Source organism: Melospiza melodia, chromosome 3 (genome assembly GCF_035770615.1).
Source record: "Melospiza melodia melodia isolate bMelMel2 chromosome 3, bMelMel2.pri, whole genome shotgun sequence".
NCBI classification, from domain to species: Eukaryota; Metazoa; Chordata; class Aves; order Passeriformes; family Passerellidae; genus Melospiza; species Melospiza melodia.
Window position 1 is genome coordinate 118,575,288 of NC_086196.1, and position 24,802 is coordinate 118,600,089.

Sequence of the window (24,802 nt, forward strand, 5' to 3'; positions counted from 1 at the left end):
AGGGATGCTATAAGTTTCTTGCAAGACCAAATGATGTCAGGGCTTTCGGTTTATTACCATTTAAATTGTAGATAGAATATAGGGTTTTAACATAGGGTTTTAACTATCAAAGCATTGTAGTTATCTAGACTGTTAACTGTAATCTTTTATTGGGTTATATTATGTAATCCAATGCACTTTTTAACTTTAGGGTTTAATTTCTTTTTTCTTTGTTATATCATACATAGTGACTATTCTAGTGATTATTCTGACTGGACGGCAGATGCAGGAATCAATTTGCAACCACCAAAGAAAATTCCTAAAATTAAAACTAAGAAAGCAGAAAGTAGTTCAGAGGATGAAGAAGGACCTGAAAAACAAAGGAAGCAAATTAAAAAGGAAAGGAAAAAGGGTATTGAGGAGAAAGATGGACCATCAACATCACCAAAGAAGAGGAAACCCAAAGAGAGAAAACAAAAGGTTAGATGTTTGTGTATTGCAGGTTGCTCATTCCAGCTGACTTAGAAATAATTGGATGAATTATTCAGTTACATATACAACTTAATATTGTCTAATTTTAAAACACATAATGACTTTTACTCTTTACAAATGATAATTAAAGACCTCTTGCAAGACAGGTAACTATAATGATATGCTTTCTGAATATGATACATTTGATGTAAGGAGCACTTCTAATGTCCTTATCACTATCCTTGCTCACACCAGAAACTTCCTTTCTGTGGAAGTAGAGTATTCAACTTCCAATACAATTGAGTATTGTTATGAAGTGCCAGTATTTTTTACAGCTGTGCTGACTTGTCTTCTTATATAATTGCAATTTTTTTTAGATCTGCACAACCGTATAATTTTTTTCTGTCAATTCTATGATATATGATATTTGCATTATGCTTGTCAGTATTGACTCCATCAAGAGAAATATGACTTGATCAGGACTTTGTTGTTGTCTGTATTTTGTTTGCTTTCTAATATAATGTAATTCCAGTTTATATCAGTACATAGAAATTTCCAGTGATTTTAGTTATTTTCAGTGGGGATTTTCAGAGGTTGTTTTGTTTTTAATTGTTAGATCTGAAAACTTCATTCTTCCTTCTTTCTTTACAGAGAGCAGAAGTGATCTATCTGGTAGATGTTAGTTGTTATTGTAAGCTTAAAGCTTCTATTTTTGCAGTACCCAAGGAAGCTAACCATATAATCTAAACTAAGTACCTGTATTTTGTTTATTTATTAGGTTAGGAGTCCTCAGCATTCTTTAAGATAATTATTTCAGTGTCTTAGCCCTCATTAGAAGGTAGACTGACAAAGCAGCTGTTTGAACACAGAGGCTGGCACAGTGTCAGATTAGCTGTGAATCTCTGGTATGGCATACAGGATGTCAGGTGGTAATCTTTCTTCTTTCTTTTGGCTACTTTTTCTGTATTGTACACAGTCATTAGTTGCACTGTCAATACTAAAGTATATTGCTATTCATACAATCTGAAACAAAAAGAAGGTATCAGAAGGGATAAGAAAGCAGATGAGAAAAATAGATGCTGGGGGACTTTTTAGATGATTGAAACTTCTAGTTTAGCTTCTTATTATAAAAAACTGGTTGACACCCTAGTATTTCCACTTAGATTAAAACTAACCCAGAGTGTTTTGGGAATCTTGCATCCATTTTAGTCCCAGTTATTGAGATATGGGACATCTTTGATTTAAAAAGTACCAGGGCTAGATATTTCAGACTTTAAAAGCTGACCTGCTTATTTCTTGAGTCAGAAGAAAATATGAGGCTGGAAGTATTTTAAAAAATCATCTCTCTTTCCTCTATCCCTTGGTATCATTAATTATACCTGTCATTCCTGACAGATGTTAGTCTTTGAAGTTTCTTGTGGTGGACATTTGACCTCTTTACTGAGCAGAGAGCTCACAGGCCTTTCTGGTAGAAAGTTCTTCCTCATTCTGATCCTGATTCAAAATTAGGTCTTTCAGTTGAGGAAAGAACTTCTGAATGTCTTTGTAGCCACACATAGAATCTTAAAAATTAAAAAAGGAGTAGAGAAAATTGACATTCATCTCTATTAATGCATGGGTTTAATGATCTTGAATGGTGCTTACATTTCTAATCCTCCTCTACCAAAAATCAATCTAAAAAATGATACAGCAGTAAAGAAAGACAAGGAAGGATCATCCAGGAAGATCAAAAGTGCTGAACATTTTTTTTTCTTTAGATCAGACACAGAGGCTGACTCTTAGAAGAGAGAGAGTTTGGAAGAGATATGATGAAAAAGCTTGTATAAAACTATAATGGTTTAGAAAGCAATAAATGCACAATGATTTCCTTCCTTGTTTTGTTACAGTGAGATGTTGCACCTGGTGACGCATAAAGCTCAAAACCCTAAACCCACTTGAGTGTGTAGTCAGGTAGTGGAACTAATTACTAAAGGATTTAGTAAAGTTTCAGAAATTATTTAATAAAATCACTGGGAATAGTCCCTTCATGATGAATAACTAACTTCAGACTTCAGTTCCAGAATGTTTTCAACTGATGATTAATATGTAAAGTTGTAATAAGGGAAGGTTCTACCTTCCCATAATTCACCAGTTAGCTAGACACTTTGCTCTGATGCAATGTATCAATTTTTTGCAAGACAGACCTACTTGAACCTCAGAATTCACAAAGTACTTCTATGTTATTGACTCGTTACAATAGAGATGTTCTATTTTCTTTTGGTGGGCTTTTGTTTTTTTACTATATGTATGCTTTTTCCTGTGATACTCACTGGTGCAATCATCACAGTGCTTTTTGTCATGTGAAACCACATTTGAATTGGTGTAATGGAATTACACATGGCATATCCTACTTGCAGTCTGGAGATGCAGTCCTCCAGCAGTGGCTGTATGCAGTGGATTTCTGTACAGACATCCAGGGTTGTTTTCTGTACACACACACAAGATCCTGTTAGGAATTTCAAAGCAGCCTTGCCTGAATGGCTCTACAAACCTCTGCTTTATCTGACTTATTGGATACAGACAAGCAGTGTGCACCTAGGATGAGCAACTGCCTTGAGTGTCATTGCTTACAAGTATGTGATGTGGAAATGCATTCTGAAAATGTAGTTGCATAGCACTTTATAGTAAATATAGTAAATGTGGATGTGCCCAATCCAGGTAATTTTCACATTATTTACCTCATAAATCTTCCTGCTTGTTTTGTGCAAGGTTCCTTAATTGGACGCAGCTGTGAAATTTTAGTGCCTTTTTGGCCAACGCAGCCATGTGAATTTGGTTCAAGAGAATGACTTGTTTCCATTGTATCTTTTTGGGCATGAGACATAATTACCTCACACACCCCCCAAAAAATCTCAAAAGGCAGTTAAGATTAATCCTCACAGTAACAATAATTTTGTACAAATCCTCTATGTTTTCTTCAGAGGCTGGCTGTAGGAGTTCTGGCAGAAAATGGTTTGACACTGGAGGAATGGCTGCCTTCAGCATGGATTACAGACACTGTTCCTCGGCGGTGCCCGTTTGTCCCACAGATGGGAGATGAGGTATTGCAGTTTTTGCCTCTGTGTCCTTGCTTCTTTCAGTTTGCTTTTGCCTTTTGTATTTTCATCTGTACATTTTTCCTCCAGAGACTTATAATCAAAATATTTTGGATTTTCTTAAAAACATTATTTGATCTGGTTAAAATTGCTTTTGCTTCTTTGTACTTCGAAAATATTCTGCATAGTGTTGCTTTAACTTTATATTATTATTCCATGCTGTTGCAGTAGTGTTCCTTCTTGTATGCTATTCAGCGTGTGGATTTCCTTATGACACCTGTAGAAAAGCTGTGTGAGGTGCTTTATGTTGTAAAAGTATTCCTTAATTGTAGAGTATTTAGGATCCTGAAAAACAGGTAAGAAATCAGATATGAAATTAAGTCTGGAAAACATACTTCAGTTTGGGACTTGAAAAAAAACGCCAGGAATCAAGCCTCCTGGGGAAGGTTGTGAGTTTTTTTGCTTGGTATGATTGTTTTGATGTCATTTTTAAAAAAAATTCATTTATTTTGAAGAAAAATACTGATATTGTCCTTATCACTTGTGTTCCTGATATAAAAAGCTTCTGCTCATCTTTTACAATGGAAAACCACGAGAAAAGTTTTGTATATATGTATTTTATACAAACCAGACTGTAAATGACCCAGATGTCTCAAAATACAGTAGCAAAAGTATACCCACCAGTTTCTGTTTTGGTACATGTAGCAAGTGAACATTACAGTGCATTCTATGAATAAGTAGTATTAGGTAGAATGCAATCTTGAAAGCCAGAGTCTGTACATGTTTCTTAAAACACCCTCAGGTTAAAATAAGAGGAAATAGCTGGCTTATGCTGTAATGGGCAGTGTGTGTTGTCTATTTGGGGAGCAGCATGTTTTCTGAGTTACTAAACAGAGTTGTTGTATAGCTCACACTTTTAGAATGCTGTTGGAGAAATATTTGACATGGTGGCAAAGTTGATTAACATTGTTCCCAAGCTGAAGCTTTTTGTGGGCACCACCTCAGAAACAGAATCAGGAACAGAGGTTGCATGTGCAAGCAGTTTTGTTTTTACTGGATCACTTCACTGATCAGTTCATAGCACAGTTAGGCAAAAATTACATCAGCAAAGTCTAGTGAGGGAGGGAAGGAACATTTCAAGTTGAGAGTTGCAGCTAGAGAGAATGCTTATGGATTGATACCCTCCAGGAAGCATGTTTTGGAGACTCTGCTGTTCAAAAGATCAAGTCCAAATAAATATATTTGGTGCCTGATACCATCTGGATCCAGTGAAGCAGCCAAGGATTTATCAGTACCATACTGCTCAGGAGACTTTAACATCATATTGGTTTAGTAAGATAAACAGTTGTGTTTGACTTGGCACCGGCTGAATACCACGTACAGTGTGTACTAGGAATATCTAAGTAGGGTACATCCTTTTGCTGAAAATGCTTTATGTGGGAAAACAGGAGGTTTTGTGTCCTGTGCCTAGAAATTAGGAATAATTGCTCCAATTGAGAGTATGTTTGTAATCCAGCTGCTCTGTCTGAAATTCCATCTCTGATACTTGCCTTCCCTGGATTTGCTTAATATGTGAAAAGAAAGTATTCATCTAGAAAGTTACTTTTGACATTCACAGAAATAAAGAGTTGGTTTAATTAGAGGAATATTATAATAAGTGATATTGTGTGGCCTTCTAACACTCTGTTGGATGGTAGCTATGTTTTATAAGATTTGGGAAGGGGTATATTTAAAATTTGTTCTCAAGCTGTACAAACATGTAATAAAAAACCAGTAGTGCTATATTTAGTTACACTTAGGGTATAAGAATAGCACATACCATCCCTTTTCCCTTTCTGAATAGTGCTGTTTACAGATCTCTGCCCTGCGACTTGTAGAACTGTGGAAACACACCAGAGAGATGGGCTTGCAACTTTGCTGTTTGAATACTCAAATACCAGGCATGTTTGTTGGAGTGTTCTGCCCTTAACACAATAAAAACCAGTTTTGTCTGGTACTACAACAAATATGCAGAAGCAGGAATTCATCAAGCATAAAAATATTATTTCCTGGGAAAAGATATGAATTTTTTTTTCTTTTCACAAATATCTTTGCAGTTTGTTCTTCTGCCGGAAGATGCAATGCTTAGAGTCATTTGCAAAATAAAGAATATTTTACTTCTGTAAACAGTGGGTTGAATTTATGTAGTGGTTTAGCAGAAACACTGAGTGTAGCAGAGATTGTTTGTAGCCTGTGCACTTTTTTTGTTTTGATTCAGTGGAATGTATGGGAAACAATCATCACAATGTTGAGAATGTAATGTAAATTTGCCTTCAGATGTGTCTCAGTAGCCTCTGTTCCTTTTCCTGACAGATTCTGACAGTGCCTAGGAGATTCTCACTGCTTTCATGCCTTTTGTTGCTGCTGTATGTTTTGTCCCTATGAGGATATTATGCACATTGAATACTCTGAAAACAGGGATTTTTAAAAAAATGTGGTGCTGAGTTCTTAATTTAAAAAAAAAAATTGACACATGGCACTAAGAGTTCAGTACTCGTTAATGTAGAAACCTGGCAAAGACTTCTTTACAATGTTTTATGATACAAGTGCTTTGGCAAGTAGGTAGGAATACAAATATCAGTGTGTTTATTTGTGTATTTTAAAACTTAGAGTGATTTCTGCTCTGCTTTTTCTTGTTGTACTGGACCTTTACATTAAAGCTATCTTTCCTTTGTGCAATTAGATGGAAATCCCATGTTGGGACACTTCAAGAGGATCTTTTATTTGGCATAAATTGCACCAAGAATACAGCCATTTATCAGATCTTTGTTCTTATTAGTTTGGGGAACCTCTGTTTCGCATTTCAAATGCATTCCTTGAATACATGTTAATGGGTTTCAGCTTACTAACTCATTACAGTGATGGCTTATTATAAAAGCATTCATCCATGTGGTATGATATATACAACAAGATCAAAGCAGAACTGGATTAGACTGGATGTGTCTGAACCATGGAAATATTTACTAGAAGGATTAAAAAAATTAATAAGCATTGGAAATGTCTATTTTTGTTTGTTCAGGCATTTGTTAGACTACTTTTTGAGTGATATGGAAGCAAACACCAAAATCTTACCAGAACAATAACAGACCTTTTTTTCTAGAATATATTTCTTGTTCAAAAAAGATAGGCTAGATAGTGAGTTTAGTGATACTTGATAGTTAACTTTGGGCTATCCTACAGTGATGTCTAACCAGATAGATTAGTTGTTGCTGTCATTTAATTGCTCTGTGGTGCAATGATAAATGGATGGTTTTGTTAGTGATTTTGTTGGCCTCACTCATGTGTAATTTAGGGTATTTTGTCCATACAGAAAATAATGTTCTAAATAATGTTTTGTGCTTTTTTTTTTGTAATTTTTTTTTTTTTTTTTTTTTGTAAATGTTTCTATAATTTTATATAATAATTCTTTTTTGATTTTCCTCCACTTAAATTTTGAGAACTCCTGACTTTGGCAGGAAAACAGACTGAAAAGTTGATGAAATAGAAAGTACACACATTGTACGACAGTGACTTTTTAGCATTTCAGCTCCACAGAGTCTTTGTAGGATAACTGTCACATTTCACTTTTAGGTTTACTATTTCCGACAAGGTCATGAAGCATATGTTGTAATGGCCAAGAAGAATAAAATTTATAATATTAATCCCAAGAAACAACCGTGGCATAAAATGGAATTGCGGGTATGACTTCTTTTTCTTTTTTGTTTCTAACTTAATATTAAAAAAACCCAAACAACCCCCCCAAACAAACAAACAAACAAACCCAAAACCCAACAAAAACCACAAATAAACAAACAAACCTAACTGGAAGTAAGTCCCTGATACAAGTAAATCTAGTGCTCTTAATATTGTAAGATAAGGGGAAAAATTTGATTTATAGTCAAATGAAATCAGACCTTAAACTTTACTTCTTGTATCAGCTTGAGCAGATAAGATGCTTATACTTCATAGCAAAATATTTTTCAAGCATATTGCATTGTGAAATGATAGCTCGTTGTGAAAGACGTGATTTTTACATGATCTGGCAGAAATATAGTACATTCAATATACCCATGTTTTCATGTTTCAGAAAGCTATTTCAATTAACTTCAGTGATGGTACATAGTATTTTATTTATTCTAGGAGCAAGAGCTGATGAAAATAGTTGGGATTAAGTATGAAGTGGGATTGCCTACTCTCTGCTGTCTTAAACTAGCTTTTCTTGACCCTGATACGGGTAAACTGACTGGAGGAGCCTTCACCATGAAGTAAGGAAAGCAATACTGTATGCAAATTGGGGGTTTTCTTGGATGGGGATGGCCAGGGGGTGTTGAGGTTGAAAGTGGAATGATTACATAAATATTGCCTTGTGCTTTTCAAGTGTTGATTTTGAAGTGTTAATTTTTTTCTGTGGTTTATGCTTTTGCTGGTTTATTGCTTAATAGTTGTGTGTTCTGTTGTAATTAGGTACCATGATATGCCAGATGTCATAGATTTCCTAGTTTTGAGGCAACAATTTGATGATGCAAAGCATAGGCGATGGAATATAGGTGAGTTGTGGGGAAAGTTGTGTGCTGTGGTTTTGTTTGTTTTTCTAAGTGTCTACCTATTTTCATGATAGCTTTCTTAATAGTAGGCTATGGTAAAGAAATCCTAATGCTATACTGAAGTCAGAGAGTGAACTCTGCCCATAGTTAGCTGGAGAGTTCTACATAGTCCTTGACCAAAGTGGCAGCAAGCAAGCTAAATATTGCAGGTGATTAAAAGAAAGTGCAAAGAAAATGTCAGTTGTATATTTGCAGAGGGAATAGTTAGGGGTAGGTTTTAGGAATGTGGTGTTTGTTGCTAGCTGAAAACTTCTTGTAGCCTATATATTGTTTGTATCTCTTTTTTTTTAATTGAAGGCCCTCCTACAACTGCATTGCTACTAGGATTATTTTTTATCAATTTCTGAAATTTCTGCTGAAAACATGGGAATACTTTTTCAAAAATTGCAAATTGATGTCTAGGTTGTACAAAAAGAATGCTCTTTCCATCTTCTTATCCTTTTTGAATTCTTTTCTAAACCCTATGGTTTAGCTTCACTGAAGTGTATATAGTTATAATTCGCTGCCAAGTGATGAGGGAATGACTTGGATTCTTTTTACTTTGGCTGTGCCCAGTTATTTCAGAGTACTGGATATTGGAACAATGCCCATATCTGGTAGGTCCTCCAGTCAGATCTATTTCCAAGTCATCTTTTCTGTATGATGACAAAGATCATCTTTCAGCTGTGGAATGAATTAATCTCCTGTGCTTTGATATCCTTAGGTTGTATGCCTGTGTAGTATCCTTAGGATGGCTACTTTACATGTATAAATTACATGATACCATAGGAATAAGTTCCATATCATGTCATAGTTTGCACTATCTTGTCTGAAAGACAGCTCATCTTCAGTCCTACAGGGAATTTGGTAAAGACCCTAGACTTGTGATCCAGTAAGAAATGTAAACCTTGATTTCCTCTCCAAGATCATTTCAGTTTAAAGCTCTCATAAGTGACAAGGTTGATGAAGATCCACTAATAGGTCACTAAGCTTTGCTCTTTCCTTATGGCTATGGATCTGCGGTCTTGTCCTCCTCTGCCATGCCATGTTTTGGCACAAAATCATTGCAGCAGCAGCAGAATGATTGCCATAGCTTGTTTGTGAACAGCCTAGCCAGGCTTCCTGAGCTTATGCTGTATTTCAAGAAATTTCCAGTCTGTAATAAATCCAAGCTACACAGAAAGTATTGGAAGTACCAGGACCTTTTATCAAGCTTCTAATGCAAATAATGTAAATTTTTGTTGTTGTCTTGGGTTTGTTTCAGGGAAGAATATCTGTGTATCTATTATATATTTTAATATTAAATTTATATAATTGTATGAATCCTTTTAGAAGGAACGAACATAACATTTAAAATTACAGGTTCTTATTTGCATTCAGATTCTATTTACTGCATATCTTTATCTTACTGTAGTTAACCTTCAAGTTTAACTATAGTAAGATATATTTAAACTTCTATCAGTTTAGCCCAAGTATTAAAGAGTTTAATACTTGGGCTAAAAGCTATCCCAGTAGTACTCCTGCATCTTCATGCTGCATGTCTTAGACAGGTGTGCTTGCCTGTCTCTTACATAGCAGCCACTGTGAGTTGCACGTACATTTTTTGTTATCCTCAAGTGAGCATTATGCAGGGATACTCAGTTCTGGAAAACTGCACCAGAGCCACCTTCTTCTAAAGGATTTTTGACTGCTTCCTGCATAGATGGGGTAGCACAGAGAACATGGGGAAAGCAGAGATTCGGGAGATGGTTCTTTCACTCATGTTGTTTTCTGCTTTAGCATTCTGTCTGTAGGAATGCTGTGGCTCTTGAGAACTTAGAAGCAGCTGCCAGTATATGCCTCTTTAAGTGGTTGTGATCTGCTTTATGTTCAGCTCAGTGAAGCCACTCCTAGTTGTACCTATGGATGTTTCTTTGTAAAACTGATCTCTAGGGAAGGCTATATTGGAAAACTGTAATTTTATAGCTCTTCAGAAAATAAATTATTCTTTCAAAATAAAACATCAGCCCTTATTTAAATTTTTGATCTTGCATTTCACGTATTTCTGGTTTACTTGGTTCTATTCAGCACAATTATGATTATTAATAGAAGCTTTATAATTGTCCTGAATTACTAGTGATCCATTAAATTCAATTTTTTTTAATACAGTAAAGAAAGCAGACCATTTTTGAGAATAGATTTACTTCCTATTATTTCAGACAACTTCAGCAAGCATTTGGGCAGAGGGTGGATGTATTGAAATGGAACAAATACTGCAGCAGCTGAGAGTGTGTATATATTCAAATCCCACATAAAAATGTGTAGTTCTTGGAATCTCAGGCTTAAATTACATTTTTTTCTTATATTGAACAGAATACTACACTAAAATTGTTTCTTAATTTTGTGGCATGTGTTATAGAAAATGTTAGCATTTATGATGGTGTGTAATACATGCATTCTCATGTGTAATTTTTCTTAATAACGCTTCTGACCTTTTTGCTCAGCTGCATGAATGTTTTGTGGTAGTGAAGCCGTTGCAAGTCACAGTAAATTACTTTGCTAACCTTTTGAGCAAGCTTTAATAAATTTTATTCTATTATCAGTCAGATTGCCTGCATAGTAAAGAGAATGAACCTCTTGAGTTACATTTGCATTGCTGAAAAAGCACTTCAGAAATGCAGGAGGATGAGCTCAGCAGCTTGTAAAATATTCCCCATACAGAAGTGTCACAGTGCTCAGTTATTTTAAGGTAGCATGTAGCATTTAATGCAAGTAGATTTGAGATTTAAAGGAGTCTTATAGCATTGAAATGTCTTACCTTTTATATGAAATTGAGAAATAAATTCATAAGTAAAGAATATGTAGGTAGATTTGCAAATCATTATTTTTCTAAAATGCCATATTAACTTTCATTTTGGTTAAAAAACAATCTTCAAAAAGAATGTAATAGTTTTGTTAGTTTTTAACTGAGCCTTTACTCATGCTTGCCTGCTGAGGCTGTAAATGTTCAGAGGATTTCTGTATTCAGGATCAAGCCAGATATATCTACACCTGCTTTTCTGGGAGGGTACATGCCTTATATTGATGAAATTTTTTTTTGTTCTTACCTAGGTGATCGTTTCAGGTCAGTGATAGATGATGCTTGGTGGTTTGGAACAATTGAAAGCCAGGAACCTCTTCAGCCTGATTATCCTGATAGCTTATTTCAGTGCTACAATGTCTGGTTAGCAAATTTATCTTCAATCTTTTTTATGTTAATTAGTTCCTTCATTTGAAGTATTGACTGAGAAACTTACTTTCATTAAATTCAGTCATGCATTTCACTGTACCAGTTTATTATAATATTCTGTAGTGTATAAATTGCAGTTTTGTTACAAACATTAAATAATTACATTGTTGAAGCAATATTAGTGGATAATTTAAGTGTGTTTTATTTTAAGCTGGGACAATGGTGATACTGAGAAGATGAGCCCTTGGGACATGGAGCTGATACCAAGTAATGGTATGTTACCTTATTAATATAATTTGCTTTACAAGTGTATTTTAAGAAGAAAAAATATGTTATATGGTTTTACATAAACAATCCTGTTTTTTGGGGGGAGGGGGAAGAAGGCCCACAAAGCAGTTGCATTTAAAGAATATCTTTAAATCAATTAATAAACTAAAAGGGAATCAAGATAAAAGACATGGGAAAAGCCAGCCATGCTAGATAAACTGAGTGATGTTGAAAATAGAAATAATACAAAAATTGCTATAGATAATGTGCAGTTAAACTTAACTCTTTGTACAATTATGAAGATAAACCTATGCCCAAGGTCAGCTTGAGGAAACTGCTGCTTTAAGATATGCCAGCATTTCTGCAGACATTCAGTGCATTGCAGATGCAACCTGTGCCTGTGAGAGAGTTTGGTAATAGCAGCATTTTCCTCTCCCTCTGGCCCAGCACATGTAGCAGATACACAGGTTGCAGGGTGGACAGCATAGCATGGGCACTATTCACATGTTCACAGCTTGTTGGTTGGTTGCTTGGGTTTTTCTAAGACTTCATAGTACTCTTGTTAAAAAGCAAAGTAGAATCAGCATTTTTCCTTGTGTTTTCCATGAAACATTTGATTATATTGTCTCTCGAAAGTAAGCATAAATAATTCTTATTTATTTTAATTGTAATTGTGTTCATTTCAACTTTTTATTTTGGTTCAGTCCTTCTTTTAATGGGCACCTCTTTATCATAAGTAAAAGACAGGTGTTAGAGTGATAACATGATTAAAATAAATAATTAAAATAGAGTGCCCTTGTTTACTTTTTAGTCGAGGCCAATTCCTGTTGTTTTAAGAAAGGAAAAATAATTTTCAGATAATATTGATTAAGATAACTAAACCTGAATCTGATTTTTTTGCTATATTCACAAAATCAACTTTTGTTAAAAATTTTTAAGAGGACTGCTTAACATCATACTTTAAAAATCTGCTGTTACAGTATAAATTGTCAAAACTGGTAGGTCCTCAAGGATGCTAAGGTGATGAGACTATTAATTTGCATACTCAGGAGCAGTCATTTTAGCATTTGACCTCAAAACTGTGGCAATGTAGAACTACTACCTGGAGAATGTTTTAGCAGCAATGTCAAAGTTATCTTAAACTATCTGGAAATCATCCACCATTCCTTACCAAAAGAACTTATTACCAAAGTACTAGCTTTTAAACACAGAATAACACCAAAACACAAGTTATAACTGTGATAAATGTGTGTCTGACTTGGTTCTAAAATAAATTTTACAATTAGTATTTGGAAGAGGATGAATCTTCAGGGAGGATCTCTACACCAAACTGCATTGTAAGGATTTAAATATAACACAGCATAATATACAGAAAGGATACTGGATACATCCAAAATGTCTTTGAGCAAATCAAGGGCTATGTATTTATAAAAATGATTTCACGATATCTTTGATTTACAAGTATATGTATTACACAAGATACAAACATTGATGTTTGATTTAATTTTCGTATTTCATTCCAGCTGTATTTCCAGAAGAACTGGGAACCAGTGTTCCTTTAACTGACGATGAACGCAGAACACTGCTCTACAAACCTTTGGATGGAGAGTGGGGTTCCAGGGCCCGAGATGAGGAGTGTGACAGAATTATTGCAGGGATAAACCAGCTTATGACTCTAGGTAAATTCTGAATACTATGTGTATGTTTGTAGTTGATGTTTTTCAGACTATGATCATGAACACTTCTGAAATTACCAAAATGAATGTGATAAAAAACACAACAAAACTTTCTCATTGAACATTTTTGAAGTTTTTTTTAATAGTGAGTACTTATGAAACCTACATTTTTTTTTTGTTTCCCAAGGTAACCATTGTTTTTTGGTAGAGAATTTTACATATGCTAGGGGTTTGGGTTTTATATGTTAAAAGCAAGTTACTTGATTTTTTAACTTTAGCTACCAGAATCTCCTGTTGGGGTTAAAATTAAAACCTTTATGATTAAGTGAATATTAACTACATTATGGACATATGGGGGAGGAGGAAAAAAGCATAGATTTACTTAGATAATGAATGGATAATGTGCGGATTTTCCCTTTGCTAATTCCTGATTTCTTCCCCACATTCCTTTAATTACATAAAATGTTGAGGGCAAAGTAATTGATTTACCTTAGGAAAGCTACTTGCTATTTAGTTGTGGAACAATTTTTCTTTATAGGCAGCTTCTGAAAAAGTAATTGTTAAAATGTTTAACACGTTGCTGCAAAATTTACCTGATCACAGATGGATGGTCTGGATGGAGATCCATCAGTAAATACAGGCTGAATTATGTCTTCTGTATGTCTTTATGGGGATCAAAAGATGTTCAATCAGCAGTGTAGGTTTTGGGCTAATAGTGGTCATGCATTAAATATAAAAGTCACAGATACTTTATTTAACTGATTTTTGAAGCACTTAATGCAAAGTAAGATTTATGTTTCAAAAAAAGCCAAAAACCTCTCAACTCTTGAAATAATTCTGATTACCTGTATATTCCATATGGTTTCTTTGATGATATACTGCATAAGAAGCCTCCCTTTGCTTCCTAAACAAAAGGGTTATCTGTATAGTGTAGTAGGACAAATTAGAGATTTCTGTTGAAAAACCCTAAAACTCTGAGGAAATGAAATTTGAGTTGTTTTTGCTGTGCCATCTAAGAGTAATCATTTTATATATTGCATTATGGTGTATGGTAGAGCACTCAGTTTGGGATTCAGCTACAGCAGGTGTGGTGCATATTGGTACAAAGTAGCAGTTGCTAGGACATTCAAAAGAGTAAGTAAACAGCTTTAAGAAGAAGAGCAGTCTTTTTAGCAGCAGCATATTTTCTGTTTTTAAAGACTTTTGACACTTTTAAAGATGATTTAATGGTTTTTTATTGCAGTATTTTTTCCTTGAGATACAAGATGTTAGAATGATGTGTCTAAGCCCTCATGATGATTTTAAGTACAGGAGGGAAAAAGCAAGGTTGTTTAGGTGCACAGATTAAATTGCTCAGCAGTCCTCTAGCACTATATTGGATAGATTTTGGAAGGCTTCCTTGCTTTTAGGTAGGGACAGGAATGAGTGTTTCTGTTTCCTTTGAGCATGGATTTTACCCACATATTACAGAGGCTGAAATAGCACTGTAGCTTTTATGGCAGGAATTTAATGTATCGCTTTGTTTAAAGATGTGAGAGTGGCAATATAAAGTGAAATGAAATGAGCCTGTGCTGTAAATAATGATACTGAATTGCATGCCTTCATCTGTGTATAATTTTTATACTTTTCAAATGCATATATTTCAAATATGCACTTTGCTATGCCTTTGGGGAGTGTGGTGCTTCATGCATAACATAACGGGCACCCAGTCACTGCAGCAATGGGATGTACAACAGAACCTCAGCAAGCACTCTAAATAGGATATCAGTAATCATTTGGAATATTTAGTTACTGTTATTTTTGGGAAACTGCTGTGCATTTCAAACAGGAAGAAATAGCTTATGTTGCAGGGGGGTGAATCTCAAAACTGCTATAGAACTTTGTGGTATATAACGCTGAGGGGTTTGTGGTTTGCTTGTTTTTTTTTTTTCATCTAGATATTGCTTCTCCATTTGTGGCACCAGTGGATCTTCAGGCTTACCCAATGTATTGCACTGTTGTGGCATATCCCACAGACCTCAGTACCATTAAACAAAGACTGGAAAGCAGATTTTACAGGTGAGACCATTTCTCAGTTCTGCTGTGATCTACCAGCAGCTTTATTTTTGTTAGCTTTCTGTCTTGTCATACAAACTAGGAGGTGGGCACGGGTATGTGCTTTTATTTCCTTTCATCTTCTATTCTTGATCTAGGTTTCCGTTTCCTAAAACTCAACAAAGGATTGAACACCTCCAAAATGTATTTTAGAATGACATGGCATTCAAATTCCTGATTATGTAAATGACTTGTTCCATGTGAGATTCAAATTTACAGGGTTAGTAAAGTAACTTTTAGTCCAAAGGATAAAGTTTCCACTTAATAATTTTTTAAGTACTTTCAAAATTTAATAAGAGAGATGTTAGAAATATCTCAAGTGGTTTTTTTGTCCTGATGTGCTTTAAAAAATATTTTTATATCACTTGAACAGCTACACAGAATCTGACTTCTTGAATTATTGGTGTTGAACTTCTGAGTTGTTGTACAGCAACAAAAATGTTTATACTTTTTGGTACTGTTTTGATATTTTCTTAAACTGTGATTTCAATTGCTGTGGGTTTCTTTTTTTTTTTTAGTAAATATCTATATAGGAATATAGTTCTCTAAATTACTTCAGTTTCCTTGAGTTTTTGTTCTATTTTTAAAATCAGTGTCACTTTAGTTTATTTTGAATAAATATGGATAGATTTTGTTTCGGGCCAAATTTCAAAATTAAGTTTTAATGCTTTTTACATGCTAAATGAAGATTGAATTCTAAACTAAATTTGCTTTTTCATTTTCAAAATAGCACCTCTGGTTTTTATCATTCTATTGCAATATTGAATTCCGTGTTTATTGTGTCATATGACGTAATTCAACTTTCTCTTCTATAATGCACTGCTTTGCTGTCAGATAGAGAGAATTTTTTGCTGGATTTTGTTTCTATTGTCAAAAGAGAAAGCAGTTATTTTTGGTAATCAACACACCTTAAATAAATGGGCTTTTTTAGTTTGTAATATTGCTGAGGCCTAGTTAGGTAATAAGCAACCATATTGTTGCACTTTGCAGTAATTTATATTTATATTTAGTGGATTGTTTAGATCACTTTTGATTTTTGGTGGTTTTTCATGAGGTTTACCTTAAAACTGTAACTTCTATGCCATCAGTCATTACTATGTTCTTATTTTAACTTTTTTTTATATTTGGATCTATTTTTTCAGTTATTCTGCTTTTGTGCATAATATTTTATAATGTGACTATTCAGGTTATTAAATCAGGGGAAATCTGATTGTTGTCTGTCAGAAAAAGGTACACTGTAAAACATTTTTATTACTATTTTGTTAATCCTTAACTGAGTTCACAGGCTATGTAGGATGGGTTATATATATCATAAAGGAAAAATAAAAGCTGAAGTGAATATATGTTCTTAAAGCCATTTGTAGAGATTACCACAGAATATAACATAAGAATGGGAAGCCAGAGGAAGCTGCCTGCTGCTGGTCACTCAGGGCAGCATATCTGATGTGCACATTTCTGATGTAAGGGAAAACAATGGTGAATGAGAAGTGGGCTGTAAGGTCTTTTCCCCTGTTCATATTTATTGCTAGAAGTTGCCCTTATTTCTTTTTCCTTTTCTTTCCTGTAACTGTTTTGATACAGGCGCCTTTCTTCGTTAATGTGGGAAGTGCGGTACATCGAACACAATACTCGCACATTTAACGAACCTGGAAGCCCTATTGTCAAATCTGCCAAATTTGTTACAGATCTTCTGCTACACTTCATAAAGTGAGTTGCTTAGTAGGTCTGTTGTTTTTCCTATCTCTTATCAAGGCAAGAGCCTTTTTAGATCGGAATTTTAAAGTAAGATAGTTCTGCACTTTAAATAAACCTGTTGTCTGCTGTTGGGGCAGAAAAGAATAGAGCTTATGTTGACAAAGAATTCATAAGTTTGCAAAACAAATTTTGTAATACATTGAAAGGCATAGATTGGCATGGCATTTTATTTTGAGAGACTTTCTCCTAAATGATAAAAATGGGTTTGACTTCATGGACTTACAGATCTTCATGGAGATACAGATATATTCATTGGTAAGTTAGGAGTTCTAATTTTGAGGTTGAATACTGGCTATGTTAGCATAAATCTGAAATCTAGACTACAATTTATAATAGGTTTGAAAATGATGTTTTATATGTATGCAAAGTAAAAATTAAAGGCTTTGTAGTCAACTGAAGTTGTAGCTGTCTTTCAAACATTATATTATTATCTGTAAACAAACTCAATGACAAATATTTAAGATTTTTCATTCAGTTGACACATCTACAGAGCTGAAGTTTGTAAGAAGTTACTGTGCCCACAGCCTTGGTTTGCTCGTATACAGTGAGCACTGCCGTTTCCACCTTGCAGACACAGCAAGACACTTCATTAGTTTAACAAAAATTGTGACATTTTTAGTGATTTCATTTGTCAGTGTTAAATTGAATATAGTTCTTTTTTATTTTGTGTGTTCTTAAAAAACATTGGAACTCTGTTTAGTATTTGGAAATCTAGGACTTTGAGTCCATAAATAAATCTTCAATTTCTCTAGTGCCTGTGATTTCTAATATTTGCTGGAGAATGTAAAACACTTAACTGCTTTAGACATTAAAAGTTTTAGTGAAGTATATACCATTAGGAACAGATGCATATCTAAAGGGCTTTTCTGTTACTAATTTTATTTTTTAACATCTTTGTCCTACATGTTTTTTTTTCTGATTAATTAAGCAGCTCAGGGTTTTTCAAAGTGTATGTAGCTCAGAGTTTTTCAAAGTGTATGTTTTTAATTGGCTTAGTTAAATTAGTGGATATTCTTGGATATTCTTATTTAATACGGGGCTATAGCTTGATTCTATTAATACACTAATTTAAGTGAACTAGCAATTCATGTAAAGCCCAGGCTTTATGGTTGTAACTGTAAGGTAGAAGGCCTAGACAGTGGAAAGCAAAGCCCATGGTTCTAATGAGAATGAAATATCTCGATGCCTCTGAGAATATATGTCTTAGTTTCTTACATCACCCAAGTATCATAAAGAGCTGAAGATGGGTGGTGGATGTTGCAGTTAGTTTATCTTTTTTACCTTTTCTCACACACAGCTGTTCTAGTGGTAATGGTAGTAGCCTGTATTAGGGATTCTGATTCTGTGTGGAGTTGCTGAGTGTTTGCAGTTACAAGGGGTAAAAGTGTTACAAACCACTTTTCTTCCCAGTGGTTTGTATTGCTACATAATAGAACACCTTTGAGCTTTCCTTTCTAAGGAGCTTTACATGTTAATCAAGAATTGAGAATCAGCATGTTTTGCTGATTTCATTATGCAGTTTTACACAATAACAGTGTTGGTCCTTCCATATGTGCATTTCAAATGTCATAGATTGTGAGTGCTAAATTGAATTATTAAATTGCACTTTTGTACGATAAATTTACTGTAATGCTTCTTAAAAAACTGCAAGCCTCAAACCTTTTATATAGTACAGGATTAGATTTTTCTGATGCTGGCAAATGCATGGTAAAGGATTATGATTTTTAATTTTAAAACATTCACACTGTTAAGTGATCTATATTTTACAACTTTTTGAGCAGATGGTTAGCTTGACTTATTACTTCAATTCTCTTAGTATTCATATAGCACTAAACACATTCTCAATTTATTTGGAGATGGCTTCATAAATATTTTGCCTTTCCTAAGCAAATTACAGTTGTTTCCACAGGTGATAGAAAATAAATGTTAGCTTCTGTTTCTTTTTACAGAGACCAGAGCTGCTATGACATAATTCCATTATACAACGCAATGAAGAAGAAAGTGTTGTCTGACTCTGATGAGGTAAGTGGTTGTGTCTTGGGCATTGGCATTGATACACTGGAGAAACCAGACTGCTGTCTGTCCTGTACTGACCAAAGTACTGCTTTCACTCACTGCTGGGAAGTGGAGTGTACTTTTCTGTCAGTACAACATTTCTTCTTGTCAGCTGGGAAACTGGGTGAGAATCCAGCCTCCTCTCTTCCTTGAGTGCAGAGAGCTTTAATAGTTTGCTGGAGGATGCTGCTTAGATTTCTGAGAGGTTCTCAAAATTGACTGCCATATGAAATGCTTCTCAGAAGGATGTAGGACTGTAGGTAGGACTGCAAAGACTCAAATTATAAGTTTAGAATATAAAAGAACTCACCTACTCATATATGCTTATATTTTTTTAACCTTTTTATGCGACTCATTATCTTGCTCAAAGGAAGAAGAGAAAGACACAAATGTGCCGGGGACTTCCACTAGAAAAAGAAAGGTAAATGTTTTTAAATTTTTTAATTTATATTTTTAGTGCTACATTGCTGAAATTGCCTTGTTTATATTGTATTTGTAAATAATGGAATGTAAAACTGACTATTTCTAGTATTGTGTAATGTCAGCATTTTGAAAGTTTTGAACTTTGTGATATGTTGTTCTACTGAACTGTTCAATGTAAAAGTATTTCTGTCTCTGCTGCTGCATGTTGTGAATTCATTTATATCCTGTGGGGGTAACTGTCCCATTAGATTTTGTAAAAGCAGCTAGTTTATTTAATGTACACCAGGCAATATTGTCATTTCAGGACCATCAGCCAAAGCGGCGGCTGCGTAACAGGGCTCAGTCATATGACATTCAGTCATGGAAGAAGCAATGCCAGGAGCTGCTGAATCTCATTTTTCAGTGTGAGGACTCTGAACCATTTCGACAACCAGTGGATCTTCTTGAGTATCCAGTGAGTATTTTAGAACAAGATGACTGGTTATAATCCGGTTGTTAAGTGGTGGGTTGGTTCGATTTTTTTTAACTTTGATCATTTCTTTAGTTCTTTCAATTGAAACTTCAGGCAGCTGTAGTGACAGAATTCTTTTCAGCACTTCATTGTCACTTATTTAATAATGTTTACTGGTTTTTTTCAACTAATTTCTAAACAAATAATACTTCTCTGCTCTCTCAGATACTTTTGTTGGAAAATATTTTATATTCAGGGATGCTTATGTTATTAAGTAGATTACAGCTTTTAAAGTAAATTACAGCTTTTGCAATTAAGATGTCTTTCCTTTCCTGACTGAAAAATGGTCATATATATGAAATGCTTATATTTAATGCTGCATGTGATGTGTTGTCAAGGATCATTCGTTTCATTTCAGAGTATAAAAACTAAAAGTAAGATAATATGAAAACTTGAAGTAATAAAGCAAATATTTTGCTTGCTTTCCTTCTACTGTATCTTAAATTCTGTAAAATATTATTCCAGAGTGATTAACTTGGGCAAAATTAACTGTCTCAGTTAGAGAAAAGAAATGCTTCTTTTTCAGACATCACTAGTAGATCCATCTTGGCACTTCTGCAGCTACTGGGTACCATTAGTTTTTATGTAACCTAAACTTTATGCTGTGGCCAACTGCAAGTAGCCCTATATATCTAAGATCCTCAAATGAGCTGATAGAGAGCACTCTGCTAGGCTTAGGCATGAAACACACTGGTCCCTGGTGTCACAAGCCTGTTTAACATGCAGAGGCACTCCTGTAGCTTCTGTTTGCTCTGATGGATTAACTAAAACTTTTTAGTTAAATTTGCTATTTAAGCTTTTCCTTGTATGAACATGTCTCTGTTTCTTCCATTGTCTGGGAAAAAAAATTCTGTCATTGGCTTGACTTGGGTCCTACCTAAGCCTGTGGAGTTTTTGATACTTCATTACATTCATAAATTGTTGGGCCTCCATTTAGGAAACTGCTCAGGTTTCAGAAAGGATGTGATAAGCCTCTGATCAGGCTCAAGTATTCAAACTTCACATTTTAAAGCTAATATGTGAGAACAGTATTAGTCTTGGTCCTAAGTTTGAGCTGCTAAGCTGCCCAGAAGGCTTGTAGTCACACTTTCATATCACTGTTATCTTCATGTCAGTGTGTCAGTAATGCAACCCTTAGGACACCAAATTCTGAGCTCTGCGTTTCAGTAAATAGGTTTATAAAATGAATTAAATCATCTATCAGTTAACTTCTAACCTTGACCCTGCTGAGTATGTCTGCAAGGGAGTTATGTTGTATATTAGTGGAAAGGGGGAAAATATCTTCAGCAGTCTTCCATACCTATTTAAAGAGAACATTTTACTTAAACGGGTTTATCAAACTCATCCTAATGAAAATTATATATTCAGGATTGGGAGAAAAACTGTAATAAATTGCTTTGCTATTTCCAAACAGGATTATAGAGATATTATTGACACTCCTATGGACTTTGCTACTGTTAGAGAAACACTGGAAGCTGGCAACTATGAGTCACCAATGGAATTATGTAAAGATGTGAGACTAATTTTCAGCAATTCCAAGGCCTATACACCAAGTAAAAGATCAAGGGTAAGATTTTATTGCTTTCCATTGTTGTTGTTTGAAAGAACACTTATCTCTGAAAAATACAGGACTGAAAAAGCAGAGAGACAGTGTAATTTGATTGCTTTTAAAAAACAAGTTTCATTATTTCTGATCGTAAAATGTGAATATTTCTGAGAAACTATTACAGCTTTGTATTTGAAGAGAAAGGAATGTGTGCTTTTTAAATATCAAAAGTTCTGATGTTCTGCATGTGTGTTTCAAAAGTAAATATTAGAAAGTGGGTCTAAATGGAAAAGCACATGGAAAAAAAGTTCTATAGAAGCAGGATTATGAGTAAAATAGTGAAATTTAACCAATATTTTGGGGAAGAAACCAGATTTTCAGAAGAAATACCCAGGGAGCCTCTCTACTTTGAAGGTTGCCCCAAACTGAAATATGCAGGTATAGACAGATGAGGATGTTGAAATTCTCTGCTGTTCACTACTGTGCACTAGGATTGTAATGAAGCTCTTAGGACTTCTGGGAAACAGGACAGTTTACACAAAGTGTCAGCTTACAAAGCTCTTTGTACTGAGATGTCAAGCTAGTAGTAGGTGCAGTGTCTGATAGCAGTTGAACCATGGATGCATATTTACATGGGTTCAAGGCTTCGGTGTAGCTTTTCTTCTACTAATGTGTGTTAGGTTTTAAGACCAGAATTATTAACAGCTTTTATGTTTGGCTGTTCTAAATAGCAAGTTAATCATTAGGACTTCATTGTTTTAAGACTTGGGCACAAATTTCTTAGTAGGTAACTAGCAGGATCAGTGATTACTCTCCAGTCAGTAGCAGACAGGCCCACTCTCTGTTGAGGCTGCCATAACCTATAAAAGAATTACTCTGTTCAGTTGCAGCAAATGGCAGGGCTTCTGGGGCATGTCTGGATTCTTTTGTGGTTTTTCTTTCTCTCCTTGACCTCATCATACCTGACATTATCTTTAGCTTTGTGTGGTTTTACAGATTCTTTTGACATTTTCATTTCTTTCATGTTTCATCCAAACAGACAGATATAGTAATAAATTTGTCTTTTTTGTTTTACTTGGAAGTGGAAGGTTCTAATGTCAAGAGTTTTAATACTCTAGAACCTATGTGCTTTCAGTGCATGCAATATGTAGTTGAATGTCATGTTTATACTATGTCATGCACTTATATTTTTAGCATCTTACTTTATGTCACTGATGCTTATTTGAACCATAAACTGATGTCACTGATGCTTTCTTGATCAGTAAACCTAAAGTCATCAGCTTGTTTTTTGCTTAGCACATCAGACTCACATTCCTTTGCATGCTATCACCAGTCACACATGCAGAATTTGCAGTCAAACCTGTTGAGTCTGGTGCTCAGATGGTTTGGTGTGGCATTAAGTAGGCACTGGTTCAATATTGTCTTTGTCTTTCATTCAAGGTGCTGTGTCTCCTCAAAGTACAGGTCACTAATTCTGTTTCCAGAATAGCAGCTGTGCTCAAATAATTACTTGTGATCTAAACTGAATTTGGGAGTTGCTGTAAATCATTCAAGTCTAGAGATAGAAAAAAAACCTGCACCTACATAATTCCAATACATTTATTGTACCTGTTGCAGCCAACTTACTTGTAGTATCAATTCATCTATAAAAGGAATAGAGTGTTCAAATATAGGATACAAGGATACAAGCTAATAGAGCAGAAAATAAGATTTCTTGACCCTAGGTATGATACAGCAAAATTACCTTAAGGATCTCTCTTTGTGATTTCTGTTGAAACTAGAAAGGGATACAGTCTAGAAAGGCAATTGAAAGACTTGTTTTTCCAATTCTTCCTTTTCTGTGTCATCTTCAGTTGTGATACACTTTTCAAAATCATGAAAATTGTTAAAGCAAATCTACACATGGGTTAGCATATATTTATTGAGGCAGATGATAAATTTCCCTAAAACATTTCTATATAAATAACTTTTTACTTTTCTAGCTATTGTTTAGTGATAAATAAGTAAAGGGACACTTTGGAAAGTATCAAACTTGTTTACTGGCTTTTCCTTTTCAGATCTACAGCATGAGCTTGCGCCTCTCTGCTTTCTTTGAAGAACATATAAGTTCTATTTTATCAGATTATAAATCTGCCCTACGCTTTCATAAAAGAAATACAATAAAGAAACGAAGGAAAAAAAGAAGTAGAAGCAGCTCAGTTTCCAGTAGTGTTGCATCCAGGTACATGAATTCCTTTACAGTATTCATGAAATGCTGTGAAATTTTGACATACCTAAACAATAAAACTTAGTGTGTTTTTTTCTTAATACTTCCTTTACTATTCCCTATATTGCAGAATGGTAGCTTTGACATGCAAGTCCCTATGATGTGGAAGAGTTTTAAACTTTACTTAGAGCTATCCTAGTGTAAGTGCTTAAAATTCAAATAACTGCTAAATGTGTACAGTAAAACAGCATCGTTAGGATAGTGATGGCATCATGCTTTATCATATAACTATAGTATTTATCGTAAAGATTCACTTTCCAGAAGCTCACAACTTACATGAATTTCCACAGTAAATGCCATATTTTTAACATACTTCATGCAGAGGTGATTGTTTTACTCCCACAATCTCAGACACTAGCATTTAATTTTATTTATTCCTGTAAAATGACGAGATGGTCATCCAGGATACAAATTGTTACTCCTTTTGCAGCCCCGAAAGGAAGAGGAGATTAATAAAACCTCAGCTGAAGGCAGAAACTTCTGCCACTTCATCATCTTCTGCACCTGCACGGTCGACAGCACCGCGACACGCTCCGCCTCAGATGAACGGAAAAGCCGCCGAGGCCGCCTCCCTCGTGCGCACTCGGAGCAACAGGGGCATAACGGACGTGGCTGTCACAGAGCAACCATCCACCTCTTCAGGAGCAAAGCCTTTAACTATAAAGCCTTTAATTACAAAGCCTAATACTACTGCAGGGGCAGGAAAGTCAGGCAAGTTGGGGCGCTTTTGGTTTTCTGTTAATTAAGCCATGAATGTTTTTAAAGATAAAACTGGCTCTTTGGAAATCTAGTATATTTCTCTCCATTAAGACTGGTTCTGTTTTCAAACTGATGGGCCTTTAAAGCTCTTCAGAGGAAAATTGAACAAGTTAGGCT

General features: G+C 34.8%; 1 protein-coding gene across 3 annotated transcripts in view; it reads left to right on the top strand.

Moving 5' to 3' along the window:
* The window catches only part of PHIP (pleckstrin homology domain interacting protein), a 108,369-nt gene that overhangs the window by 75,260 nt on the left and 8,307 nt on the right, over positions 1–24,802 (top strand). For all 3 annotated transcript variants that reach the window (XM_063152879.1, XM_063152881.1, XM_063152880.1), the window contains exons 23-38: positions 228–459; positions 3,411–3,530; positions 7,134–7,241; positions 7,683–7,807; positions 8,007–8,089; positions 11,216–11,327; positions 11,545–11,606; positions 13,124–13,279; positions 15,214–15,334; positions 16,952–17,077; positions 19,075–19,147; positions 19,551–19,601; positions 19,908–20,057; positions 21,529–21,681; positions 23,718–23,881; positions 24,357–24,637. In XM_063152879.1, coding sequence (XP_063008949.1) covers positions 228–459; positions 3,411–3,530; positions 7,134–7,241; positions 7,683–7,807; positions 8,007–8,089; positions 11,216–11,327; positions 11,545–11,606; positions 13,124–13,279; positions 15,214–15,334; positions 16,952–17,077; positions 19,075–19,147; positions 19,551–19,601; positions 19,908–20,057; positions 21,529–21,681; positions 23,718–23,881; positions 24,357–24,637 — 2,117 coding nt within the window. The remainder of the gene's footprint in view (positions 1–227; positions 460–3,410; positions 3,531–7,133; positions 7,242–7,682; positions 7,808–8,006; positions 8,090–11,215; positions 11,328–11,544; positions 11,607–13,123; positions 13,280–15,213; positions 15,335–16,951; positions 17,078–19,074; positions 19,148–19,550; positions 19,602–19,907; positions 20,058–21,528; positions 21,682–23,717; positions 23,882–24,356; positions 24,638–24,802) is intronic.